Genomic DNA, 19,876 nt, shown 5'->3' on the forward strand with positions numbered 1-19,876 from the left:
GGAAAGAGCAGGTCATTCACTGCAAACAAAATGAGGATTTTTGGTATTCACCGTAAAATGTCTTCTTGTAATCTTCATTGGGGGACAAAGGAACAAAGGGTTATTGTCACGGGGTTACCGCAACAGGCTGGAGCCAGGAGATCTCAACACCGGAGGGCTCCTGCTCCAACTCAGAGAAGCACTTCTCTGTCATTTTAAATGTATTTATTTCTTCCAGCAGAACAGGGGTTAAGCAGCCATGTTGGATTTCCCTGTGCTCACAGCTGAGCTCGGTTAGCCACTTCCCTTTCCCTTTATAACATGGGCTCTGATACTAAGTCCTTGTCAGAGCTAGCATTTGCTGCATGGCTAAGGAGAGTAAGGAGTTCTAGGAGAAAGAGTTTGGGAGGAATAACTGGTGACTGTTGCCTAGTTTGTATGCGTGGTTATTACTTATCCTTCTCCATTTTGGTTTATTCCCCCTACCTTCACACCCCGCTGCTTCCCTCTGTTATATGTGAGAGAATATTTTGTGTGCCTGGAGTTTTCTGTTTATCACTGTCTGTGTTGCCTTGTTTGTCGGGTGGGTGTACTTTGGTGCACAGTAGCGCCCCTCTTCCCCGGGTGGGGGAGGAGAACAAGCGGAGGGCTAACTCAGGAGTTAGGGCGAGGGCAGAGGTCTCAGCATCCTCACCTTCAGAGGTATCCTGGGAAATAGGGTGAGCTAGGGCACCCCCTAGTGTTAGGGTCAGGGTATGAGCCCTTGATCCCTGGTCACCCGACAGCTGTGTCGTGACATTAGCTCTGACCGCAAGTTACTTCTGATCCATTATGGATCCTATTACTGCTCTGACGGGGCAATTGCAGCAGCTCAGTATGGAGATGGCGGATTTACGTGCGGTGGTCTTGCAGTCCCCCAATACATCTGGCGTGAGTGTCTCGTCTCTTAGACAAACCGTAGTTGAGCCCAACATTGCATTGCCTGACAGGTTCTCTGGGGGGTGGGACAAGTTTGTGGTCTTCAGAGAGGCCTGTAAACTGTACTTCAGGCTATGTCCAGTTTCCTCAGGTTCAGAGGAGCAACGTGTGGGCATAATAATCTCGCTCCTTCAGGGGGATCCCCAAGCATGGGCGTTTTCTCTTCCGTCCGACTCACAGTCGCTCCAGACGGTGGAGGTTTTTTTTTTTGTGCTCTGGGCGTTATATATGATGACCCTGATCGCGTCTCCTTAGCAAAGTCCAACTTCGACAGGGAGACTGGCCGGCGGAGGAATTTTGCTCCGAGTTCAGGAGGTGGGCCATGGTTACCAAGTGGAATGACCCCGCACTCCATAGTTTGTTTTGTGAGGGGCTTATGGTAAGGGTGAGGGACGCCTTGGCCCTGTATGAGACTTCTGACAGTCATGTCTCTGGCGATTCAAGCTGATCGCCGACTTTGCCAGAGACATAGGGAGTCACCCCCGTGTGTGGGGGGTCAAGGGCCCAGGAAGGTCAGCCTGGGAGCACCTGATGAACCCATGCAGGTGGGTGCGACATCTTCCTCTGGGAAACTGCTGGTAGTCCGGCGTAAGGGAGGAGTGTGGGTTTTTTTTGTGGGAAATAGGGCCACTTTGTGGGTACGTGCCCTTCCTGTCCTCATAGTAAGCAACTGCCAGAAAACTAGAAAGCCCAGGTTGCGGGGAGGTTAGTGACCTGGGTGTACCCATCACCTCCATGGTAGGACACAGTTCTTTCTTCCCGCCGTAGTACTTGTGGGGGGAGTTAAGGTTGAGGTGTTGGCCTTTCTGGACAGCTGTGTCGTGACAGTTATATGTTGCTGCCTGGAGGCTGACACTAAGGGCTCGCTCAGACTGCTGTATAGCCAGCGTATAACTCGGACGAGTGCCATTTGTTGTTCATCGGATAGCACTTGCTCCACAATGTTATACTATGGAGCAGTGCCAACTAGCATTTATTTTATTTTCTCATGCTGAGTCGGCATGAGAAACAATTCGCTGCATGCTGTGATTGGCAGTGTATATAGGGGGGCAGGAACCCATACATTCGGATGTCATTCAAGTACAGTCCGATATACGCCAACTCACAGAATGGAGAAATCTCTGTACCAGTGCTGCGATTCTCTCATGAGAGAAAATTGAAGCACACTCAGATGACACTCGGATCAAACTGAGAGTTTGATCCAAGTGTCATTAACATAATCGGTCAGATTCTCTCACAAGTGAGAATATACGCCAGTGTGCGCGAGGTCTTAGAATACATCTTGGAAAAAAAAAAAAAGTCAGCTCCTCTCTATCAGCCTAGACCTGGCCAACAGACACCAAGATATTTAGTTAGTGCAAATGCAGTAGGAGGAACAAAACAAAGACCCTACCCCCAAGGAAGGATACGAGAAAGTTTACAGCAAGTACCCAAAATCCTCATTTCTCGAGCACTTCATTGGGCGACAGAGGAACCAAGGGACATCCTAAAGCAGTTCCTGGGGTGGGAAAACTAATACCAATATGGCAGAAGGAAGAATCAGGCAAAAACAAGCCTAAATCTCAGACCTGTATCTGCCGCCAACTTGACACCAAACTAAATTGAATAGCTGGGTGTTGACTGGCAAGGTGTAGGCTGTTGGGGAGAAGACGACTTGTTTCAAATCAGGCTTTTGTACACCCTTAATCTGGGTTGCCAACCGTCCAGAAATTCCTGGACAGTCCATAAATATAGGGCATTTTTTATCCCGTCTGTAAAAAGAAAAAATATATATATTTTTTTAAACTGAAGAAACGTTTACAGATTTTAATTGTAATTATGATTTTATAATTCACAGTGAAAGCAGTTAATGTCTTCATATCAGAATTATGGACTGTAGTCATGAATTACTTTTAAAATCATAATTTATTATAATTTTCCAAATGTGTCCATAAAAAATATTGTCTGTGATTTTTTGAAAAGCTGTCCAGAAAAAATAAAAAAAGTCAAAGTTGGCAACCCTGCCCTTCATGTGGCCAAAAAGGTGTTTGTTACATGGTTATGTCTCATTTGTATATTGGGGCCCTTCCGCCACTTCTGATTGACAGCGCTCGCTTACCAGAGCAAGCACTGTCTGAATGCTGCATGCGTATGCGTGTTTTCCAGTATCCTTTCTTCTGACGCTACTTATGACACTTCCGGGTGTATTACAGCATCAGAGGAAAGGAGACAGGGAGCAGAACTGCACACGCTGGCAGCATTCAGAAGGAGTACACAATGGGAAGTGAGCACTGTCAATCAGAAGAGGAAGGGACTCAATATGAAAATGAGGAGGTGTAACAGTGCACCATGCCAAGGGTGGTGCACAATGTGGAGAGGGGATAAAGTATACCTTCAGGAGGCAAGCACATAGAAGGTGAAGTACAGGATAGAATCTGTGCTGACATATAAGCTAATAAAGACAGCAGCACCCTGGATACACACAGACCTCACATCCAGCCTATATTACTGGTAGAGAAACTCCAACAAGAGAAAGATCTGAAACTTAATCAGGCTGCAAATTGCATATCAAGGGAGTCTAAAATCAAACAAAGGAATGGAGATTGCAGACAAACTAAACTAAATGGATCCTCTAACATATGTAAAAATAGTGCCTCAATGTCAAAATGTGTCCATAGCCTTTATGACTAACCATACAAAGAGTGCCATGCAACTGAAAATTAAGTTGGGATTGTACCAGATATATTTTTAGTCTCCCCAGTGGACAAATAGTTCTATGAAATTGTAAAATTGCTACATTTTACAATTACACAAGACAAATATTGATTAGATGCCAAGGTCCACTTTATTGTATTTGAATGACAGACTTTAGCTGTGCATGTTCATGTTGATGTATGTACCCCTTCCAACCCCGCAACTTGCTTCTTTATTTTCCTTATTTTTATAGACATTTTATCTTTTTAAACATGCATCTTTCTTTTTATTCCGAAGCAGCACTTATAATGAATATTACACTAAGAAAAGTGAACATAAAGTAAAACAAGATACTCTTATTACAGATTTCCAGAGGAATAATATAGGATTACTGACCTTGGTGGTGGGAGATTTTTCTCCTCTTTTTCCAAATAACGAGCTCGAGTTAATGCAATTTTCCTATTCATGCACTGAAACATGAATAAGTTGGGTTTAATGTAATGCCCAGATGTTGTGCATTTAAACAGTAATGCCAAACCTATAACTGCGGTCCTATACTACTAATATACACTAAGCTACGTAAAATCATTAACATTAAAAAAAGGCACATCAAGGTTAGGATTAAAATCTTTGGGAGCTGACATAGTACATCCTAAAAACACCAATAAGAAATTATATAAATATACTTCAAACAGCACGATACTTCTCATAACTAGTCTGTAGGAAGTAAAATACCCAAACAAGTGTCCTAAAGTCACACATAAATGTGGATATGTCATAAATATCGGAGATGGGAACATGATTACCGGTTTAAGATGGCCATAAACATTAGAGAGCTTTTGGTAAAACAAACATTCAGGCAGCAGTTCTCAATCCTGAAAACTCTATAAGCAGGATTTATTTCAATGCTTAATAGGAGAATAAGAAGGTGGCAAACATCTAGCAGCAAGGACCTATATAACTTAAGCAGCCAATACACTTAGGATAGCTTTAGGCCGAATGATAGTTTGGTTAACTGGCATGGCTCTTTCATACACATGAGCGCTCGCTCTGTCGAGAGTTGGCCACCATACACATTAGACTGAGGATTCAGCCAAAGTTAGTCTCATGTGTATGGGGGCCTTTAGATCATTGATATTTGGTCATCTGGTCTATCTGATTCTTATCCAAGGTGTAGGGCCAGATATAGAAGCCAGCCCAAAGAGGATACAGTATGTGACAATGTACATACAGTGGGTACGGAAAGTATTCAGACCCCTTTAAATTTTTCACTCTGTTTCATTGCAGCCATTTGGCAAATTCTAAAGAGTTCATATTTTTTTTCCCATTAAAGTACATTCTGCACCCCATCTTGAAAAAAAACAGAAATGCAGAAATTTTTGCAAATTTATTAAAAATGAAAAACGAAAATATCGCATGGTCATAAGTATTCAGACCCTTTGCTCAGTATTGAGTAGAAGCACCCTTTTGAGCTAGTACAGCCATGATTCTTCTTGGGAATGAAGCAACCAGTTTTTCACACCTGGATTTGGGGATCCTCTGCCATTCTTCCTTGCAGATCCTCTCCAGTTCCATCAGGTTGGATGGTGAACGTTGGTGGACAGCCATTTTCAGGTCTCTCCAGATATGCTCAATTGGGTTTAAGTCCGGGCTCTGGCTGGGCCAGTCAAGAATGGTCACAGAGTTGTTCTGAAGCCACTCCTTTGTTATTTTAGCTGTGTGCTTAGAGTCATTGTCTTGCTGGAAGGTGAACCTTCGGCCAAGTCTGAGGTCCAGAGCACTCTGGAAGAGGTTTTCATCCAGGATATCTCTGTACTTGGCCGCATTCATGTTTCCTTCAATTGCAACCAGTCGTCCTGTCCCTGCAGCTGAAAAACACCCCCATAGTATGATGTTGGGATTGTATTGGGCAGGTGTGAGCAGTGCCTGGTTTTCTCCACACATACCGTTTACAATTATCACCAAAAAGTTCTAACTTCATCTCATCAGACCAGAGAATCTTATTTTTCATAGTCTGGGAGTCCTTCATGTGTTTTTGAGCAAACGCTATGCACTGAGGAGAGTCTTCCATTTGGCCACTCTGCCATAAAGGCCTGACTGGTGGAGGGCTGCAGTGATAGTTGACTTTGTAGAACTTTCTTCCATCTACTGCATCTCTGGAGTTCAGCCACAGTGATCTTGGTTTTCTTCTTTACCTCTCTCATCGAGGATTTTCCCCCACAATTGCTCAGTTTGGCTGGACGGCCAGGTCTAGGAAGACTTCTGGTGGTTCCAAACTGCTTCCATTTAAGGATTATGGAGGCCACTGTGCTCTTAGGAACCTTGAGTAATGCAGAATTTCTGTTGCAACCTTGGCCAGATATGTGCCTTGCCATAATTCTGTCTCTGAGCTCCTTGGGCAGTTCCTTTGAGCTCATGCTTCTCATTTGGTCTGACATGCACTGTGAGCTGTGAGGTCTTATATAGACAGGTGTGTGCCTTTCCAAATCAAGTCCTATCAGTTTAATTAAACACAGCTAGACTCCAATGAAGGAGTAGATCCATCTCAAGGAGATCACAAGGAAATGGACAGCATGTGACTTAAATATGAGTGTCTGAGCAAAGGGTCTGAATACTTATGACCATGTGCTATTTCAGTTTTTCTTTGTTAGAAATGTAGAAATTTTCGCAAATTTATTGTTTTTTTCAGTTAAGATGGGGTGCAGAGTGTATTTTAATGAGAAAAAAAAATAAACTTTTTAGAATTTACCAAATGGCTGCAATGAAACAAAGAGTGAAGAATTTAAAGGAGTCTGAATACTTTCCGTACCCACTGTATGCATCAATGTGTGAAAATCTAAATGAAGATTTCCATAGGTATATTTATCTGCAGATCACTGTCAGATCCAGTTTGTTAGTGGCCGCTGGTAATCCACCATAAGCACCAAGATCTCAAGATATAGCAGGATCTGCAAATTGGTTACATATTAATATATCATGTGTGTGATGACTACTTGAAACTGATGACACAGACTTTTAATTAAGCTGATTGGTGGGAGTGAAAGCAACAAGATACCCACCAGAGATGCATCAAAAACCCCTCTAATTACTTAAAGGGGTTTTCCCAAGAACAAAAGTTGACTTTAATCAATAGATCTTGGAATAATAATAACTTCCACAATTGGATGTGTTTAAATATAATGTTCCTGTGCTGAGATAATCTTATAAATGTTTCCCTGCTGTGTACTGTGTAATGGCTGTGTCTGACCGTGCAGGAACATGGTCTGTTCATACCACAGCTCCTGGGCAAGGAGAGAGGGAGCAAAAGAGTATACAGACAGGACAGCAGGGGATCACAGCTTATTTTTTTTCTTCTTTATGATATGTACTGCATGGGCTGAACAATTTAATTTCATATTTTGCTATATTGGACTTTTACGGAGTCAGCGATGCCAAATATATATGTTTTAATTTTTTTATACCGATTTTTAACTGGGGTAAAAGGGGCAGGCGGGTATTAACCCTTTCACCACCTTGGAATTTTCCTTTTTTGAGCTTTTGTATTTAGCTCCTCTTCTTCAGAGCCATACGTTTTTAATTTTAAGGTCAATATAGCTGTATGAGGGCTTGTTTTTTTGCGGCACGAGTTGTACTTTTGAATGACACCATATAGTGTACAGCAAAATGGGGAAAAAAGTGCAGTGAAATTGCAAAAAAAAAAAAAAAAGTGCAATTCCATAATTGTTTTTTGTTTTTTTTTTTATTTACCACAATCACTGAATGCTAAAACTGACCTGGCAATATGATTCTCTAGGTCATTACGAGTTTGCAGATAAACATGTACATAGGTTCTTTTTTATTTATGCAGGTTGAAATGCCGCGCTTGCGCAGTGCGTATTGGGAGCCGTGCTTGCGCAGTGTGTATTCCGGAGCTGCTGCGCATCACAGTCTGGGAAGCTGGGAACTACAAACAGCTTCTCTGCGCACATAAGGGAAGCCGCTCGTCACGGTGCATGAGCAGCTCCCCGATCAACAATGCGCAAGAGCGGCTTCCAATACACACTGCACAAGCGCGGGATTTCAACGTGTATATTCAAGTGACGTCAGCGCAAACCCGGGGACATAATTCAAAATGAGTGGGCGGCGACAATCCTGACTGAATACAATGAAGCTCACCCTACGACTAAACGAGCAAGTACCATATAACTATATAAAGTGCTTTTTGCAAAGGATTATAGCGCCGATTTTAATGAAAAAAAGCACGTTAGTGATGCACATTGCATCACTAACAACCCACTGGGGACAGTTTACATGTTACAAGTGACGTGACAGGTTCCCTTTAAATGGTGAAAAAAAATAGCTGAAATTTCTAAGGAAAAACAAAAATATTGCCATTTTATAAAACCCATAGCATCTCGATTTTTCGGGATCTGGGTGAGGGCTTTATATTTTGTGCGCCGAGCTGACGTTTTTATTGATACCATTTGGGGGTAGATAAGATGTTTGATCGCCAGTTATTCAATTTTATTGCAATGTCAAAGAAATGTAATCCAGGCATTTCGATTTTTTTTTCTCGTTTCGCCGTTTACAGATCGGATTAATTTACTTTATATTTTGATAGATCGGACACTTCTGAACGCAGTGATAGCAAATATGTGTATTTTTGTTTTTAATTGTTTTATTTTGAATATGGCAAAAGGGGGTGATTTGAACTTGTGTTTTTATTTTTTTTAAAAAACTTTGTTTTTACTTTTTACTGGCTTCAATAGTCCCCCTTAGGAGATTTGAAACTTTGATCTTCTGATTACTTGTGCTACACATAGCAGCACTTCAGCAGAAATCACGATCTCCTGTGACCGGCGTTCATGGGAGATTCACAATGACAAGCACGGGGGTCTTCTGTAGACTCCCAGCTGTCCCGACAATCCATCGGCACGCTGCGATCATGTGACAGAGGTGCTGATGGGCGGGTCTTATGTATAGGTTTTATTTTATATTTTTTTGGAACCTGGGATCGTATGATTTTATTTTATTTTTTACTATATACCGTAATATTGAAGTATTGCAGCATATAGTAAAAATCAGTGTCTCCTACAAAGCTTCCAGGTGCCATGGCAACACATCGACATGATTGCGAGGGGCTGATGTGCGCCTGTTGCAGCTTATTGCAGCTCTAAGCCCATGTGCACACGCTGAGTAGTTGATCAGTATTTTACATCAGTATTTGTAAGCCATAACCAGGAGTGGATGAAAAATATAGAAGTGATGACGCGTTTCTATTATACTTTTCCTCTGATTGTTCCACCCCTGATTTTGGATTACAAATAAGTGATGTAAAATATTGAACATGTGAACGTGGCCTTAGAGGCAGATACTGGCTATGTAACATAGATGGCATTTTCCTTGTGTCGAGTTAATGTAGATCTGTCACCAGAATTAACAATACAAACAGTTTAAGTTACCAAATAGTTCTCTTAGACCTGATGAGGCTGGTGTCTTTTATGTCAGAATATGTGTATAATCCTGAAATTAAAATGAGTATTTTGTCAATCCAGCTAAAGAGTAAGAAATCTCATGAGTCCAATAGTATTCAGTCTCTAGCTTCCAGCTGCACTTATAATGGCATCTTGCACAGTGATATCTCAGCAAAGAAGAGGGACACCGAGGCGCTGTCAATCAGGATAAAAGATTATACAGACATTCTGACATGGATTTACAAAATATGTACTGTATATCAGCTTCATTAGGTTTAAGAGATGTATTTAATAATGTATGACTTTCGCATTGTGAAACATGGTGACTGATCCACTTTAAAAGGATTTTTCTTCATAAAGAACTGCAATCTTCCAAGGTCATTTTTTGAGCTCCTGGTTTTGTTTAACTAAAGAATGATCAGAAAATAACAGATTAACAAGGATACCAGATAAGGCTGTGTGCACAAGTTACGTTTTTTCAGTGCAGATTTGTCATAAAAACTGAAGGATTTTCTGATGCCAACAAAGTGAATGCGAAGCCTGAAGTCTCATCCACATGTTGCTTATTTGTGACTTGCAGATCTGGTGCAGATTTAAATCTGCAGCATGCCAATTCTTTCAGTGTTGTTGCCGCAGATTTCGCTCATACTAATGACTGAGGAAAATTCTGCACGAAAACCGCAAGTAAAAATGCACGTTTTTGGTGCTGCGTTTTTTCTGCCAAGAAATGCAAATTTCTGCACCAAATACTTAAAGTGTGCACATACCCTTAACAAGGATATTTATGATGTCCTCCTTAACATAAATCTCAATCTAAAAGCAAACTTTGATAAAGCAGCTGCTATGTCTGCTCATGTATCCAAAATAAAAGTTGATTTACGTTGAACTTTCAGAAAACTTTGGTTCATCATTTATCCCTCAATTTACCCTAATAAATCTATAGGGTGAGGTTTGGATAAGTGGCTCCCAGATCTGGTCCTAAATATTGAACCTTTACTCCATTTAGAATCCTACCCTGATACAAAGTAGGAAGGCTCCAGGATGATTCATAGAATGTGAGAGTTGGAGGAGACCTCCAGGGTCATCATGTCCAACCCCCTGCTCAATGCAGGATTCACTAAACCATCTCAGACAGATGTCTGTCCAGCCTCTGTTTGAAGACTTCCATTGAAGGAGAACTCACCACCTCTCATGGTAGCCTGTTCCACTCATCACCCTCACTGTCAAAGTTTTTTCTAGTATCAAATCTGAACCTTCTCACATTCAGTTTCATCCCATTGCTTTTAGTCTTTCTTTGTGCAAATGAAAATAAAGCTGATCCCTCCACAGCCCTTCAGATATTTGTAGACAGCTATTAAGTCTCCTCTCAGTCTTCTTTTGCAAGCTAAACATTCCCAAATCCTGTAACCGTTCCTCATAGGACATTGTTTGTAGACCAGTCACCATCCTGATAGTTCTTCTCTGAATTTGCTCCAGTTTTTCGATGTCTTTTTTAAAATGTGGTGCCCAGAACTAGCCACAGTATTCCAGATGAGGTCTGACCAAAGAGGAGTAGAGGAGGATAATTACTTCACGTGATCTAGACTGTATGCTTCTGTTAATACAGCCCAGAATTGTGTTTGCCTTTTTAGCTGCTGCATCACACTGTTGACTCATGTTCAGTCTATGATCTATTAGTATACCCAAGTATTTTTCACATGTGCTGTTGCTTATCCCTATTCCTCCCATTCTGCATATGCTTTTTCATTTTTCTTGCCCAGATGTAGGACTTTGCATTTCTCCCTATTAAAAACCATTCTGTTAGCTGCTGCCCACAGTTCCAGTTTATTTAGGTCTTTTTGAATCCTCTCTCTTCTCTAGTGTTAGCTATCCCTCCTAGCTTTGTGTCATCAGCAAATTTAATCAGTTTACCCTCAGTTACTTCATCCAAATCATTGATAAAGATGTTGAACAATACAGGTCCCAGGACGGAGCCTTGTGGTACCTCACTTGAGACATTCTTCCAACTGGATGCGCAACCATTTAAGAACACTCTTTGGGTCCGATCACTAAGCCAGTTATGAATCCACCCAACAGCTGCCTTGTCCATTCCATAGTTGGTCATTTTTTTCAATAAGGATGGTATGAGATACTTTGTCAAGATATACTACATCTACTGCGTCTCCCAGATCCACCCAGTCAGTGATTCTGTCATAGAAGGATCTAAGTTAGTCTGACATGATTTATTAGTTACAAACCCATACTGGCTCTGGTTAATCACTTCATTCTCATAAAGGTACTTGCATACATGTCTAATAATTTGTTCAAAAATCTTTGCTGGTATAGAAGAAAGGCTCACAGGCCTATAGTTCCCTGGGATTCCCAATGGTCTTTCCAAAAAATGAAAAAAATAATAAAAAAAGGAGCTACTAGGAGCTGAACCACAAAAAGTATGGTCCTCTGGGTAAACTTAATTTAATTAAATCGGAGTATGGTACTCTCAGTGTGGTGCACGTATAAAAACAGGAGCATTTCAGTACACCAAATGGTAAGGTCACATGGAAGGACAAAATTGTAGATCTGTTTTAAAGCTTTCCTGTGTTTTCCGTTGCCTGAAAAGTCAAGGAATCCTTCTGTTGGAGTTGTAGAGGAGGTGTAGAGAAAAGGAAAGTTTTACTTTAATTCCTTGTTGCTATAATTTGGAGGATTTAACCAAAACCACACCATGACTTAGAAATGAGGACTTGTGTCATGAGAAAAGGTTCAGATTTCACTATTGTATGCTGTGCCTATTTATGTGTAAAATCATAACACTAGTCTCCAAGGAAATGGTTGAAAGGGTCATGGAGAACACTCCTGGGTCTGGCAATGATTACAGTCATCTATTATAATACTTTATGTTTTCAGGTATGCAGGAGTTTAAAAGTCAGTCCAAGAATAAATCAGTGGTCATTTGCAGCACTTACGTGATCTACAATATCTTGTAGCTGCTTTGAGTCTTTTTCCCGGCATCCGGTGCTTTCTTCTAACTGCAGATGAAAGGCAGGGGAGAAGTTCTCACCAACAACCTTCAAACCCTCCACACTACATAAAACAAAAAGAAGATTAGACAAAGAAAAACATCTTTAGGAAAACCTACAATTAGGACAAGGAAATCAGGTAAGAGACAACCTAAGGCTAGTGTCATACATTTGTAAAATATGGACTGTGCTCGGATCGGTAGAGCCATCCTGACCAATGGGTCTCCTAAGCCAAGCCAACTGCCTCATAGTCATATATATCACAGTTAGCTCAGCTCACGAGTCCCGAACTATGATAAACTGGCCTAAAATGCATAAGTCACGGCTCATAAAAATTAGTGCATAAATTTATTGAGTGATATAGTGAAAAGAATTCTTTGGAAAAAAAAAATTTCACGCAACTCTGACTAAAAAGTTACAGAAAGCTGATCGGCAGTCATTTAGTGCCACAGGTAGGCCCTTGTATAAGGAACCTTAAGCTGGCAATACATATTAGATGGCTCTTGGCAGAATGTGGCTTTGGGCGATCGATCAGCTCCTGTAATCTCGGCCGTCTCTCCCACACAGGGGCAATTGCATAGCTGACCATTCCTGTGTTTTCTATGAGAAAGCCTCATCAGACATCTCTCTGGGAGAATAAAGTTATCAGCAGTCCAAAATTGGACATGCCCGATCGACATCTCTGACGATCAGTTGGATGGCATCGATATCGGTGGGCTAGACCATCATTAGTCTAATGTGTATTAGGGGCCTTTAGCCCCAGCTATGTAAATGGCAGCCAGATTGGAACAATAATGCAGGAATGACCAACATAAAACCTTTACATTTTAGCAGACTTGTCTTAAAGTTATCTACTACTACTACTACACTGACATGAAGATTGGCGTAGCCTTCATAATGTCTGCAGCTAAAAGCAGTTGTGCTGGCCACTAACAATAAAACTACTTTTAGCTGTAGTCCAAGAGAAAACCATGCCATCCACCATACTGGCACAGCTTCAGCCGCTCACCACGGTGCATACTGCAACATGTGAACCCGGTCTCAGAAGATTCTTGCTTTCAGTGGATAAAAGATGCATCTACTGGGTGTCTTTAGTGGAGGAGAATAGGACTGAGGACATCTGCCACACTTGTGAAGTTTAACATTGCCTGAGGGCTTCACACAAAATGGGAAGACCTCCACTTGTACAGATGATCTTTTTCAAAGGAACATGTGCTGGTTATGTGTGTAGTGTTTCATAGCATGTGATACTTTCACTCTGTCTAAGGCATAATAAGGCATCCTGATACAAAGAGGATGCCTTATTATGTCCATGAATATTTAACCTATAAATTGAGAAAAAACGTTTACACTGATCTATAGGCATAGAAATAGTTGAAACCAACTAATTTTGGGATGCTGAAAAAGATAACAATGATTATAATTGCTAATTGGCTCTAATTTTCAAGACACAGGGGTGGTTATCTAGGACAGGCTTTGATGCAACTCGAAGATTGAATCTTCAGTATTGCGCTATCAGTAGCCAGTAGGGCATCATCAGTAGCCTATTGAGCCATCAGTAGCGCATCATCATAGAGTGACCAATAGAAACCTCACGTCAGCCCAGAGGATGCAATCCTAATAAAAATTGCATTGCTTGGCTTCATAAAACCCTCTCTCTATAGGTCACACAGCATTATTTGTTAGCCTTTAGGCTTTTTTTAATAGCAGAATAAATTCAGAGATGCCTCGTTCTTGAATTGACAAAGCAGATAATTTCTACTATATATGTGGCAAAGTACACTTGCATCACAAAAGAAAAACCTGACTCCCATAGTTAGAAAAGCCTATAACCTATATTTTAGAAGCAGAATAGGAGATCAGGACAATAACTGAGCACTGCACATATGCCACAATAGATGTGCATCATATCTTATGCAATGGTTGAATGGGAAAGGCAATCTATGCCTTTTGCAGTCCCAATCAATCACACTACCAATTGCTATATTTGCATGGTGTAAGGAGGGGGCCGACTGATTCGTTAGTAAAAGTCTACTGGGTAAATTCTGACATCCCTAGTTAATCAGTTTGCCAGCTAGGCTCAGAATCACGCTTTAGCAGTCTTTGACCTATGTTGTAATAATAAAGTGATTTCACAAGAAGTCAGAGTTATTTTGTAAGATGAAAAAATAAAGACAAAGGCTAATAAAGTTCAATCAAGGGAAATGGGTAAGATATGGATGAAGGGACTATTTTATACATACCCTTGCAGCGCTTTATGGATTCTTTGGCACTTTTCTTTTAAGGTGTGGAATAATTCTATTAAAAAATACAACATATCATTTTAATAAAAAAAATATGTCACTTCCCAACAGAAGCAATCAGAGGATAGAAATCAGATTTTGAAGCACACAGGGGATTTCTCTACCCAAGATGCAAGGCAAAAATGAAGAATCATCAAGTAAAACCAGAACTTTAAACATGTAAATAGAAAAGTAAACACATTAGTAATTGTACAGTAATCACAGCAGAGCAAGAAATGATATGAAAGAACTGGTGACAGGGTATGTCAAAAAAGAACTAGTAGAACAGGGTAGTAGTTCTTGCTGTATTCTTTTGACATTCAAATGAGCAGCCAGCTCCGTTAGTCTAGTATATTGTTTTCCTGAAATAGTAATATTTCCTTAATGTAGCTCGTTGAAAGGTGACACTTCCCCAAATGAGCTATGTACTGCATCCAAGACATGTTGGGAGATTCCAGCTCTGAAGACTGTATATTATGAGCGGTTCTGCAGTACCTGACAGTGGCCACTACAAATAAATGGAGCTGTACTGTTAGGCGCCATTCAGTGCTTACATCTGCTTACTCTTGGAGCTGAGAGCAGCTGATAGATAGTGGTGTCGGGTGTCAGACCCCCACCGATCTGATATTGATGAACTATTTAAGGGCATGGACAGCTATTATATAATCCAGAAAGCAAAGCCCAAACCAAGCCTTATAAAATAAAACAATACCTGAAGTTTCCTCCATAATGTTAAGGCCTTCGATAGCAGCAGATGCTAGCAAAGGGGGAAGAGATGCTGAAAAACAGTATCCTTGGCCAGATAGTCTCTATTATAAATATAAAAAAATAAACATTTTCAGTTCTTTTATTTTTAAAAGTCACACACATTATTATCCTGTAAGACTATGGAGAACTTAAAGAGAGCATATCACCAAATGTAACCTTTTATTATTGAAGGGGTTATCAGGGACTTTTTTTTCAATGGGACTAAGAATTTATAGGTAGGTAGGTGCAAACTACCCACTTGCCAATTACCTTCCTGATCTGCCCAGCCCCAATCTCTGCTGGCTCAGAGTGGACACAGACGGCTACTGCCAGCAATTCTGCGGATTCCGTTGAAGTCAAGTTAAGTTAACAGAGCAGCTTCTTTTCTGCACCTACGGCATAAGGCCGAGTTCACACGATGCGTTTTTCATGCGTTTCCGCGGCGTTTTTGCAGTTGCAGAAACGCCGCGGAAACGCATGAAAAACGCATGGTAGAAGGGCAGCAATGTTCCCCAATTGAAATCCGCATGTGCTGTGCCCATGATGCGGATTTTTCCGCAGCGTAAACGCTGCGGTCAAAAATCCGCAGCATGTCAATTAATTTTGCGGAAACGCTGCTCTTTTGCCGCCATTGACTTGCATTAGACCGCATGGAATCCGCATCACTGTATATGTTGATGCGCTTTTCATGCGGTCTAATGTGCGGATGGTACCCGGGTGTGGAGGAGAGGACTCTCATCCAGACCCAGGTACCATTAAAAAAAAAAGAATAAAATAAAAAATATATATATTCTCACCTTCTGACAGCCCGCGCTGCGTCCTGCTGGCTTCCCGGGCACTTCGCGGTTGAATGAAGGACCTTCGCTGACGTCAGAGTCATGTGACCGGGTCACGTGACGCTGACGTCGGAAAGTCCTAAAGTCTTCACTGCCGGCAGCCGGGACCGATGAAGCAGGACACCGGGGGCCATCAGAGGGTAAAGTATAGATTTATTTTTTATTTTTTGACATTCACACACTATATAAATCCATGCCGGTTGCATGGATTTATATAGTGTGAAGTTGACAAGCACTTTCCAATTGATGCTAAAATCGCTTGGGAAGCGCTTGTCAACCCGCATGCGGAAATGAAAGTGAAGACCGTTTCATTTCCGCATGTCCCTGGCAGGAAACCGCATGTACAATCCGCATGCGTTTTTTCCTGCCAGAGAGATGCAGAAACGCTCAGGAAAAAATCCTGAGCATTTCTGCATCGTGTGCACATACCCTAACTGTCGCACCGCTTTCTGCTCTAACCGTGTGATCTCACTCGTTACTGATATTTTTATTAATTAGATTTAGAAAGTTGTTTTTTTTTTAAATCACCGATATAAAAATGAAGTGGTGAAGTCTGGCGATAAGGACTCTTTAACCCCTTTACAACCCAAGGTGGTTTGCACGTTAATGACCAGGCCAATTTTTACAATTCTGACCACTGTCACTTTATGAGGTAATTACTCTGGAACGCTTCAACGGATCCCCCTGATTCTGAGATTGTTTTTTCGTGACATATTGTACTTCATGATTTTGGTAAAATTTCTTCGATATCACTTGCGTTTATTTGTGAAAAAAATGGAAATTTGGCGAAAATTTAGAACATTTTGCAATTTTCAAAATTTGAATTTTTATTCCGTTAAATCAGAGAGCTATGTCACACAAAATAGTTAATAAATAACATTTCCCACATGTCTACTTTACATCAGCACAATTTTGGAACCAAAATTTTTTTTTGTTAGGGAGCTATAAGGGTTAAAAGTTGACCAGCGATTTCTCATTTTTCCAACAAAATTTACAAAACCATTTTTTTAGGGACCACATCACATTTGAAGTCACTTTGAGAGGTCTTTATGACAGAAAATACCCAAAAGTGACACCATTCTAAAAACTGCACCCCTCAAGGTGCTCAAAACCACATTTAAGATCTTTATTAACCCTTCAGGTGCGTCACAGGAATTTTTGGAATGTGTAAGAAAAAAATGAACATTTAACTTTTTTCACAAAAATGTTTCTTTAGACCAAATTTTTTTTATTTTCGCAGGGGTAACAGGAAAAAATGGACCCCCAAATTTGTTGTGCAATTTCCCCTGGGCACGCCAATACCCCATATGTTGGGAAAAACAACTGTTTGGGCGCACGGCAGGGCTCGGAAGGGAAGGAGCGCCATTTGACTTTTTGATTGTAAAATTTGCTTGAATAATAACGGACGCCATGTTGCGTTTGGAGAGCCCCTGATGTGCCTAAACAGTGGAAAGCCCCCGCAAGTGACGCATTTTGGAAACTAGACCCCCCCAAGGCACCTATCTAGATGCATAGTGAGAACTTGGAACCCCTAGGTGCTTCACAAATTGATTCGTAAAAATGAAAAAGTATTTTTTTTTCCACTTTTTCATTTTTACGAATCAATTTGTGAAGCACCTGAGGGTTCCAAGTGCTCACTATGCATCTAGATAGGTGCCTTGGGGGGTCTAGTTTCCAAAATGGGGTCACTTGTGGGGGAGCTCCACTGTTTAGGCACATCAGGGGCTCTCCAAACGCAACATGGTGTCCACTAACAATTTGAATGGAAAATTGGCTCAAATTGTTAGCGGACACCATGTTGCATTTGGAGAGCCCCTGATGTGCCTAAACAGTGGAGCTCCCCCACAAGTGACCCCATTTTGGAAACTATACCCCTCAAGGATTTTATTAAGGGGTATAGTGAACATTTTGAACCCAGAGGTACGACACAGAATTTGATAACATTAGGTCATCATATTGAATAAGTTGTCATTACTCTTGAGCGCAAGTGCTCGCTACTTGAGTTTGCATCGGGTACTCAGGTATGCACCATGTACTGCGTGTGCTCGAGTGACATGCTCGAGTCCCCGCCCGGATGTTTCACTGTTATTAGACACCCAAAAAAAAACATGCGGAGATCGCTCGTGCATGGCAGGCAATCCCCGCGAGTTTTTTTTGGCCGCGAAGCATATGGGGCTGAGACTCCAGCACCCGCGATACTCAATGCATAACCGAGCACCCGATGCAAACTCAAGTAGCGAGCACTTGCGCTCAACACTAGTTGCCATATCGTCAGATTTTTTTTTTTCTTTTTTTTTTTTTTTTTTACTTTTGAAAAAAAAAACAACCCCAACCCTAACATTAGCACAACCCCAGCCCTAGCGTTTATTTTTTTCGCCGTTCCTCGTGTGGTATAAGTGATGAGATTACTTTATTCTTCCGGTCGGTGCGATTACAGCGATACCAGAATCATATTGGGTTTTTATGATTGACAGCTGTCACACACTAAAAGACACATTTTGTAAAATCTAGTTTTTGGATCGCAATATTTTGGCCGACAGTCATGTGACGGCTTGTTTTTTGCGGGATGAGTTGACGTTTTTATTGGTGCCATTTTCAGGCATGTGATATTTTTTGATCGCTTTCTATTCCAGCTTTTGGGAGGCAGAATAAACAAAAACCAACAATTCAAGAATTGTTTTTTTATTATTATTCTGCTCCGGGTGTGGTAAAATTGATAAGGTAGCTTTATTCTTCGGGTCAGTACGTTTACAGCGGTACCACATTTATATAGTTTTTTATGTTTTGGCGCTTTTACACAATAAAAGCTATTTTATAGAAAAAAATATTTTTTTGCATTGCTTTATTCTGAGAGCTGTAACTTTTTGATTTTTCGGATGATGGAGCTGCATGGTGGCTTATTTTTTGCGGGACGAGATGACGTTTTCAGCGGTACCATTTTTATTTATATTCGTCTTTTTGATCGCGTGTTATTCCATTTTTTGTTTGGCGGTATGATGATAAAGCATTGTTTTTTGCTTTTTTTTTTTTTTATAACCGTGTTCACTTTTATTGTTTGTTTGGTTTTTTTCATAATAATATTTATTGATGGGTACATTATATTTTTATTTTTAGTGGATTATTTTTTTTTTTTAATATTTTTACAATTTTTTTTTTTTTTTTCACTTTCTGGGAGTTTTTATACTTTTTTACTTTGTCCCACTGTGGGACTTTCACTTTTTTTATTCTGATCGCCTGCACAGCATAGTAATGGAGCACCATCCCTGTGCCATGCAGGCAGTCAGCGCTGGACAGGGAGAAAATACTTTGGAGATGCACTGCGCATGTCCAAACAATCTTACTGCTGTCTGGTGACCCGGTTGTTGTCATGATGACATCGGGTCGTCATGGCAACACCCGGGAAGCCGCGTCAGACAGCACTGGAGGCCGGAAGAGGAGGTGAGTATACCGATCACCTCCCCTTGCCTCCGCAATGCTGCGATCGACTTCGATCGCAACATTGCGGGGGTTAATGTGCTGGGAGCTCCCTGCACATAGTACCGGGTGTCAGCTGTGACAATCAGCTGACTCTCGGCGGCGATCGCGCCCGCACAGCCTGTGTGCGCGCGCGATCACGATGACGTACTAATATGGGTCAGGCTCTTAAAGCCCAGGGCACAGACGCGTATTAGTACGTCATGGGCTTTAAAGGGGTTAAAATAGGCTTATCCGGGTGTGCAGCTTTGTTTTTTATGAATAGGGCAATAAGCCGCATCAGCTTTTTTTCATTGGAACAAATGATTTATAGGCTTAGCGGACTTACAGATGAATCGAATGTTAAAAAGGAACATTGTGGACTGCTACGGCATTAACTTCTACACTATTTGCATGGCATGGTTGTTCAATCACTTTGTATCATAATAATCGTGCTATACAAATAGCGTAATCCT

The 19,876-nt window shown here is 41.1% G+C and overlaps 1 protein-coding gene across 1 annotated transcript in view; it reads right to left on the bottom strand.

The window, feature by feature from the left end:
• The window catches only part of SPTLC1 (serine palmitoyltransferase long chain base subunit 1), a 78,567-nt gene that overhangs the window by 4,666 nt on the left and 54,025 nt on the right, over positions 1-19,876 (bottom strand). Inside the window, exons 11-14 of the mRNA XM_073671022.1 lie at positions 15,077-15,173; positions 14,326-14,380; positions 12,029-12,146; positions 4,027-4,100 (exon numbers count right to left, since the gene is read on the bottom strand). Coding sequence (XP_073527123.1) covers positions 4,027-4,100; positions 12,029-12,146; positions 14,326-14,380; positions 15,077-15,173 — 344 coding nt within the window. The remainder of the gene's footprint in view (positions 1-4,026; positions 4,101-12,028; positions 12,147-14,325; positions 14,381-15,076; positions 15,174-19,876) is intronic.

Source organism: Phyllobates terribilis, unplaced genomic scaffold, assembly GCF_046119375.1.
Source record: "Phyllobates terribilis strain yellow unplaced genomic scaffold, ASM4611937v1 Scaffold_1__5_contigs__length_1240528914, whole genome shotgun sequence".
In the NCBI taxonomy this organism is placed as follows: Eukaryota; Metazoa; Chordata; class Amphibia; order Anura; family Dendrobatidae; genus Phyllobates; species Phyllobates terribilis.